At 39.6% G+C, this 9177-nt stretch overlaps 1 protein-coding gene across 1 annotated transcript; it reads left to right on the top strand.

Moving 5' to 3' along the window:
* Positions 1–5958: 5958 nt before the first annotated feature.
* On the top strand, positions 5959–8234 carry LOC136695074 (hyaluronidase PH-20-like). Its single transcript, XM_066668883.1, has 3 exons — positions 5959–6897; positions 7643–7732; positions 7851–8234. Exons 1-3 carry the CDS (start codon positions 5959–5961, stop codon positions 8232–8234), a joined length of 1413 nt encoding a protein of 470 aa, XP_066524980.1.
* The last annotated feature ends 943 nt before the right edge of the window (positions 8235–9177 follow it).

The following is a 9177-nucleotide window of genomic DNA, read 5'->3' as shown; positions in this document are numbered from 1 at the left end:
ACAACCTGGGCATGGGACCTGTCCATTGCAGGGCATTGATGCAAATCCTGATCTACTATTCCACTCTTTTCCACTTTCAGATCTGGACCATGTGTGTTTGGTTTTCATGAATCTGTAACTACTAATCTGTCCAAATGACTGAATCTGAAATTATATTACACATGTTCACATTAGTATAATTAGCTTCAAGCTCATAAAATGTATATTTTTTGTAATTTTACATTTGAAGCCAAAATCTCACATACACTTAGACTTAAGGCATTAAAAATCAATTATCCACAACTCCATAAAGTGACCATACATTTATTTTGGCAAGTCAGTTACAGCACCTACTTTGTTCACGTCACAGGACATTTTCAAATCATTCATTAGATTATATTAGATTATATCAGAATTTCAGTGGGTCAGAAGCGCACACACACCAAGCTATCTCTTTAAACAGTGTTCAAAGGGATTTTAAAAACTGATGTAATGTTTTAAGAAGCTGATGACTGGGCAACTTCCATATTTGGAGCTCATTAATGCACATGTGATTGTAGAGACCCATAAGAAAAGAATTTATGAACATGGTATTAATAAATCCCTTAAAATCTATTAAAGAATTGTTATTAACATGAATAATTAAGTTGTTAATACATTAATAGTCTTTAATAATCACTTATAACACACAGATAGAACAGGCAAATGTGACATGCTGTTTGCCAGATAATGAACCCAAATCCATCTATACTGTTTAACCTTAGATCTTGCCGGATTTTGACCTCACATTGTCTTCTCCATCAGTCGACATTAACCCTGTCTGTTTCAGCATATATTTGTTGATAGGTTTTACCATTTAACAAATTATCCACCAACAAAGTGTCTTTTTATACATCAGTGATAATGTGGTGTACCGTATCATATGAAATCACTAAATTAACATTCTTTTTATTGACATTATTAGTATGTTTTCTTGTCACATTCAGTATAAAAAAGTACAATAAAAAAGTGTTGTACTTCTTATCACTGTGTTACAAATGAATGTGTTTACAACCTAATAGACAACCTTGTAATTAATTGATTTTTAAACCATTTATAAGCCTTTATGTTTGTGGTCTTATTTTAAAGTGGTACCGTAAACAGTAAGTCTGGTGTCTCTTGGAGCAATTTGTAAACTGCAAATTTAAAAATTCAAAATTAATTCTGGTCCGAAAAGTTCAAATGGAACCAAAGACAACAACAAAAGAAATGGTGAAAGAGCACATTCCTGACATGATTCCTTGAGAGAATTTGTAGGTTGAATGGTACAAGTGTTGAATGACAGCCATTCTGTCAGGGAGTGAAAACCTACACTTCCAGAAAAATGAAGGTTGTGCAAGGCGGCCCTAAGCAATTAGTTTGAGTTTAACAACTGAAACGTTAGGCCTCTAAATGCTAAATATGTGCCAGAAGAACTGGGAATCTGATCTGGTAAATAAAACCCTTGCATTTGAATCCTGTGATTATTTTTCACAGATAGATTCTTGTAGAAATAAAGTGTGTTCTAATTTAATTAGCATATGAATTGTATGTAGGGCTGTGTATAAAATTACAGATACTCATATGTATGGTTGTCTGATTATCTGTTTACCTGATTTATTCCTGCCATGTCTAACAAGAGCATATTTCCATCAGATTTACAGCATTATTAGATTACGCAGTGAGTGTGTTTATATGCGTCTAATATTCATGTACACATCTATTTTTCATCCCTAAAAAAAACAACACATGGCCATCCCATGCCACAAACATTGCAAATCAAATGGCATGATCATTTTAAGTGGGGATTTGGCTAATACCAGATTTAGTGGTGTGAGTAGCCAGATGCTGTAAATAAACATAACCCAAAAACAAATCCACAAGTAAACGTAGGCGAGTGGCAGCAGGGAAATTTAGGTCAGGGTAGATACAGACTTTAATTCCTTGTATTTCTTTGATTTATTAATAGTATTACAAAATAGATCAAATAGATAATTTAAAGATTGTCTAATTGCATAAAGAAATGGCAAGTCAAATTAATTTAGATGAATATATAAAATTTCCTTAATTGTAAAAAAAAAAATCACACACACACAAAGTTGCATCGAGAATCGTTTGGAAGAACTACTGTGCAAGACCTGGAGCATCAAAACAGTTACTGCTGGAGAAATGGATGATAATTACATGTGACTTAATCCTCCAGTCCAGGGGGACAGTCTGGTGTGGTTTACTGAAGGCGTACACATAGTAGGTGCTTGCTTTAGAGCCTTGTGTATGTTGTTTGTGATCTTTGTGATAACTTGGTTTGACCGGACAGTGTGGGACTACTGTGTGTTCTTGTTTTTCTCTCATTAATCGAATACACTTTATTGAAGACTGGGGTTTCTGCCACACCTGTTGCTAACAGGTTTATAAACACAAGCACATAGCCTCATAACATTTATAGAAAAATACTGACAGTGAAATTATCATAGTGAAGACCTCAGGGGCTTTTAACAAGGCACTTTTAACACGTAACACTTTACACCACATCTTTCAATTTGCAACAGATTTGCCATACAATAGCTGAATTCAGTCATTTTAATGGGTGTCTACACGGTTTTGAACGTAACCTATGCATCCACACATTTTCCAGCTTTTTTTGGGTCCCACAAAGGGCCAATGGGTTCATTGGAATTGCCTCAGAATAATGACTTGGTAATGTGTTAGTGCAGACAGAGACTCCAAGGCAGACTGAAGATAAGAAGGCAGAGAAAAATCAGCTCTAAATGCTAAGCCAACAGAAGATTAAAACACTCCTCTATTATTCCCTCCACAGACATTACAGTACAGAGCAAAAACTCAATGCCCAGAGTTCCCTCGCAGTGAACTCTAAATCAGCTCCAAATGGCTGAAGTAAAACAATTAATACCACATATATACCTTATATAGCAAAAACAGCAAAGCCACATCCTGGGAATCTGCAGAATAAAAGTGCCTGTGCTGTTTTGTTTTTCAGCGTGCCACAGCTTGGGTCTCAGGTCTGCTGACTTGTAGATGTTACATCTGCATGGATGGCAAATATAGACCTCTCAACACTATATGGTGAGATATTTGAGGACAAGTAGTATAAATTCATGTGTAAAAGCTGTAGATTAGATGATGAAACATTTCTTTGAGTATTTGAATGCCTTTGGGCTCATGAACATTGGTGAGGTCCAGTTCTGATGTTGGATGATTAGATCTGGATGAAAAATGCCACTCTAAGTCATGCCAATAGTACTAAATGGAGCTTCATTTCTTTAGAGAACATAGCTTTGCTGCTCAACATCCTGATTTTCTGGGACACCGCTACACCGCTAGGTGATAAGTTTTGGGACATTGACTTCTTGTGCAGACAGCCTAAATCTTCTCATTTCGTTATTTTCTGTAGGGAATTTACACCTAATTATATATCTTAAAGTGGCAGAATTTCCTAGTTACAAGGCATATAAAATATTCCCTTTGGACATATAGTGTACTTCTCTTCTATTCATATTCTGGCCCTAAATTTCTGTGGAGTCCAGGAGCCAGTCCTTCACTTCATGCCCAAAACATGGCAATATACAGCACCACCTGTGAATAATGTGACAGAAAGTACGTATCTGCTGGATATTTAATAGAATTTATTCATTCATTCATTCATTATCTGTAAGCGCTTATCCAGTTCAGGGGCGCGGTGGGTCCAGAGCCTACCTGGAATCATTGGGCGCAAGGCGGGAATACACCCTGGAGGGGGCGCCACTCCTTCACAGGGCAACACAGACACACACACATATTCACTCACACTTCCGGACACTTTTGAGTCGCCAATCCATCTACAACATGTGTTTTTGGATTGTGGGAGGAAACCGGAGCACCCGGAGGAAACCCACGCGGACACAGGGAGAACACACCACACTCCTCACAGTCACCCGGAGGAAACCCACGTGGACATGGGGAGAACACACCAACTCCTCACAGTCAATAGAATTTAACAAATTTATAAAAATAAATTCATGGCTAGTAGTAACTAATGATTGAAAAAAGTTTCAAAGTAGTAATTTTTGTCCTTTGTTAGCATTATTATCACCAAACTAATATCATAATAAAGTTTGAAAAATTCAGACATGACAGTGAAAAATTAGAAGAAAATATCTATAAGTTACCTCTGCATATGCATATACATTAGGAGCATGCTACTATTGTGTCATACTCGATGAAGTCGACGAACAATGATGATATGAAACTATTACTATTACTATTACTATTACTATTTTTGGAAGCACTATTCATGGAATGTGGCTGGATGTCAACGAAGACAATGGCGCCCTCACGTAGCCCAGAGTGGAATTACAGGCTTGAACCAATTCTTTGGACAATGCTAGTGTTCTGGAAGGTTAGAAGATGTGAGTCAAGCATCAGAACCTTCCTATCCTGCACTAGAGTCCCATTTCTGAGAGAGGGTACAATTTGGGTTTGCAAACAGAAGCCTGATAAAGTAGAACATTGTTTACCAGAACTGACTGGAACTACTTTTAATAGTTGGGGATACTTTCATTCATTTGTATTTATATCATATTTACTCACAGATTATCAAAGATAATCTTTCAGAGACCTTACCGCTACAATAATGTATACGTCCAAATATTTGTAGATATTCCTAACCTACTCTGCTACCTTAACACAAACGAGTAGAATGAAATGGGATTCCATGTGTGGTGTGGTGGTGTTTCATGTGACCTTTTCATGGAGCTGAAAATCCAGTGCGTCAGGGGTTTCAGTGTCCTCAGCACTGGACTGTATAACAAAGGAATTGTTTTCTCTGGAGTGATACAGCTCCAGTAAATACCTCTGGGATGAGGCGGATTGGCTTTTGTAATAAAGAACTAATCAGCCAACATTAGTGAACAACCTCACTAAAGCTCTTGTGGCTAAATGCCATCAAAGCAATGATCTAACCTTAATTCCAAAGCCTTGTCAGAAGAGTACAGTCTGTTACTACAGCAAACAAATCCAGAAGAAATATTAGATGAGTATTTCCAATCTTTTGGTATATGGGATATTCATTTTAACAGGTAAGCAGTTACAATGTAGCAACTGGTTCAGCCATGTGGACAATGTTGTGTCTGATTTCTTTGTTTACATGCCTTGTTTTGTCTTCTTAGCTGTATCTGTGGCTCAAAAATTTCTGTATGTCAGGACAGAGGTGTTGCAGCACCTTGTTTTCAATCTCAGCCAGCTACAGTAAGGCAGCTCACACCTGTGTGTCAGAGTCTGCAGTGTGGGAGTACATTGCTTCATATAGGCTCCTGCAGAGGTGGAAAGATATCTCTAATGGCAGTATGAGAATTGTGTTTTTTTTGCTGAAATTTTGGTCCTCCTGTCAAAAAGCAGTGATGTGCAGGGAGATGCACACTTGTCCAAATTACCCACTTGTCCAGAAAGTAGTTTAGTCTTAATGTTAGACAGCTATATGCTTCATGATATAACACTCTAGTGTGTCTTCCTGACTTTCTGCAAAACAAACTTGGCACACCATGACCTTGACATGACATAGACAAATACATAGCCAGAATATGTGGGTACATAGCTCTCTCTCTCTCTCTCTCTCTCTCTCTCTCTCTCTCTCTTACACACACACACACACACACACACACACACATATTTTTTTTCTATATTGGAGGAGAGGCTTGTTTTGCAGTGGTCCTTTCATTCACTTTATACTTTGCTCCAGAAAATCTTTGCGTCCAATGCTTGAGAGCCAGACTGGAGTGAAGTGATGTCCAGGTACTGTAACGCTTGTTTATTCATTTGTGGTCAGTGAATTGACATAGGCAAGCTGGGAAATGATAGATCATGTTATTGTTATACACTGAAGTGGCTTTAGTAAGCATATCTGTAAAATTAATAACATATTGGTGGGATTGAAAACTAACCAACTTGCCACCACCAGGGAGAAGAATGGGCTTGTCTGTGCTTATGCTGCTCATCCTGTCACTGTCCCTTACTGGTGTTTTCACTCTCAGCTCCACTCACTCTTCTGGCCAATCCCTGCCTAGCACTGCCCCGCCCCTTTTTAATGGACACCCCTTCATAGTGACCTGGAACATTCCAGATCTCGTGTGCAACAGGTACAACATCTCTCTGGATACTTCTCTGTTTCTTGGTGTGAGTAACCCAGCCAAAATCCCAGACCAGTTCCTTGTTTTGTTCTACACTGATCGTATGGGCTTGTACCCCCATGTGGACCCAAAGTCCAAGAGACAGTTTTATGGTGGCATCCCTCAGAGAGGTAACCTGCAAGCCAGCCTAGAGAAAGCCAGGGCAGACATCTTTCACTACATCCCCTCCGAGACCTCCCCTGGCCTGGCTGTGATTGACTGGGAGGGCTGGCGGCCCCTGTGGGAAAGGAACTGGGGTTTAAAGAGCATCTACCGGACTCTGTCGGTCAGCTTTGGCCAAGAAAAGCATCCGTCCCTTACCATGCGGCAAGCTGTAGCTCTGGCCAGGCATCACTTTCAATCTGCTGCCAAAAGGTACATGCTAGAGACTTTGACCTTGGCCACTCAGTTACGACCACGATACCTCTGGGGTTTTTACCTCTTCCCCAACTGCTATAACTACGGCTGGGAGAGGCCAAACTACACAGGGCACTGCTCAAAGGAGGTGCAAAGGCAGAACAAGAGGCTGCTGTGGTTGTGGGAGGTGAGCACAGCACTGTTTCCCTCTATCTACCTGCAGGCTTCACTCGCGGACCACCGCTCTGCTGCCCTCATGGTTCAAAATCGTGTGCATGAAGCACTGCGGGTAGCAGCCTTGCCCAGGCGGACACACACAGCTCCGGTTTATGTCTACAGCCGGCCTGTTTTTATAGACCAGAACAAACGACTGCTGAGCCAGGTCTGATTTTAGTTTACTGTTAAAAATAATGTTACATACTCTTGCTCTAAATTAGGACCCATTCTAAATATAATGTTCTTTAGTGCTTTTCTTTCTAACAGTGTTTTATATAATCTAAACTCACAGTTCGTTCTTAAGATTAACATTTTTGTACTCTGTCAACTGTTAAAATTAGACATTAGAGTTTTCAAAGATGAAATGGGAATTTAGGTTTATTTAAAGACAAATAAGAGCACTTAAACATCCCTCTAGATAGAATCCTGTGTTTAACCTGTCTGTGTAGTATTGTTTATATGCTACAAGATGCATCAGGATTGAAATAAGCAGCAGGCAACATGGCTGAACATTTATCATTTGAATCTACAGTGGCCCAAAGAAAGCCTCAAATGGGCAAAATTTGCAAAATTGATATGACTTCTAATGGGAATTAGTCAATGTTTAGAGTGGAGTTTAAAGCTCCCATCTCTAAAAGAACAGAGAAATGCAATCTCCAGAATAGGACAGGATAGGATAAGAATAGGACATTGACAGAAGTAATTGAAAAATATCACTGAATGTCTTTGGGATTACTTGCACTGACAAATTCCACAGCGTATTTAGTGTGGTATGATTTACAGCTATATGTTTGTGAATGGATAGTAATGAAATGCACAGTGCCACTGTTTTCAGTTTGAACCAGAGGTTTATCTTGACGTGATAAATTTACTTGCTCTTACACATGGCCTACTTTTGTACTGGTCCACAGGGAGACTTAGTCAGCACCCTGGGGGAGAGTGCAGCAGTAGGTGCTTCTGGGGCTGTGCTGTGGGGGGCCAGCACTGACTTTGATGACAAGGTACCATTAAACACACTGAAGCGTCACACTTAAGCTTTTAGGAACAGGCTTAAGAAATGCAGCTATCACTCTTTGTATTTCTCAGTCTTTTTTTTCCTCTCACAAACTCACACACTAGGCCTCATGTGAAGCTTTCTCCGCCCACCTTGACAGCACCATCAACCCTTACATCATCAATGTCACAACAGCTGCCAGGCTCTGCAGTAACTTCTTGTGCCAGGGGAAAGGTCGCTGTATAAGGAAGAAGTATAACTCCAACCACTATTTACACCTGAGTGCAGGCAGCTTCAGCATTCAGCGGGGCCCAGCAGGACGATATGAAGCCTTGGGGAAACCTTCACTCACGGACCTGGAGATGTTTACCAAGGCATTCACCTGTCAATGCTACGTTGGACAGAAATGTGAACCAGAGACTCTTATTTTGTTCTCAGAGGAAGAGCCTATGTCTGCCCTCCAGACTTCAAATGCCACACGGTCTTGTGCTAACAAGACTGTACCATAAAAACAGAATTATTTAGTGGTACCAAAGTGCACACTTGACCTCATGGGCTTTGGGGTATATGTTGTTTACTGTGCCTTAAAATAGTTAGCACTGTGAAGTATGTAACCAACATGAAAGTTGAAAATACAAGCTCTGTGAAGTATAAGTACAGATTAAATATGGAGAACACAAGAATGAAACACAGATTTCCAGGTGAATAGGGCTAAAACCCAGAGCTTCTATTACTCGTTCCTCACAGCTGGGCTCTCACACAAAGCTGAAATGTGGCTTTGTGAAATGTTCTTATTTAAAGGAAATGGAGCTGCATCCTGATGTTTTGAATAGGGATGTTGTAGCCACATTTAAAACATCATGTGAGTTTTGTTTACCTCACCGTACACCAATGGGGTGAACACTACATTTTGCTTTAAATCTATAATTTATTAATAAATTACTCTTATAGTGTCAACTACTTTTTGCACAATTAAAATGTACATATAAAAGTGTTCATATTTGTAAAAGCTGATATTATGCTCCCTCAGACCCTGTACACTCAGGTGCAGTAGCTTCCTCAGGGACATCTGCTATCAAGATAGCACTAAACTGGGGGAGGTATCTCTCGGCTGGGCTACAGTTTTCTCCAGGGGGTAAGAGATAGGTTCTTCTCTGTATCAGTGAGCCTGCAAATAGGAGAGTGCAAACAGGCTTTAACATGAGTAGGCGGCTTTAGTGATAAGTTTAGTCATTTCTGGTTTACTGAAGAACATATCACACTGAAGTAAGATAAACCATTGCATCCACTGCCCTCAAACCTGTTCAGAAACCATTTCAGTTCTGTGGCCTATGAGATCAAGTCGAGTACAGAAAGACACATATATATGTATAGATATATGGCTCTTCAATGTCTTCTATGTATTTTATATGTTAGCATTTATGCTGTAAACTCTCACAGAATCTCTCTATC

Source organism: Hoplias malabaricus, chromosome 4 (genome assembly GCF_029633855.1).
Source record: "Hoplias malabaricus isolate fHopMal1 chromosome 4, fHopMal1.hap1, whole genome shotgun sequence".
In the NCBI taxonomy this organism is placed as follows: Eukaryota; Metazoa; Chordata; class Actinopteri; order Characiformes; family Erythrinidae; genus Hoplias; species Hoplias malabaricus.
This window is presented reverse-complemented; position numbering and strand designations above follow the sequence as displayed.

Bases quoted from the DNA above. Each gene is read 5' to 3' on its own strand.
- LOC136695074 (XM_066668883.1), top strand. From the start codon at position 5,959: ATGGGCTTGTCTGTGCTTATGCTGCTCATCCTGTCACTGTCCCTTACT. The intron at 6,898-7,642 runs GTCTGATTTTAG...ACTGGTCCACAG, and splicing joins ACAAACGACTGCTGAGCCAG to GGAGACTTAGTCAGCACCCT. The intron at 7,733-7,850 runs GTACCATTAAAC...CTCACACACTAG, and splicing joins GCACTGACTTTGATGACAAG to GCCTCATGTGAAGCTTTCTC.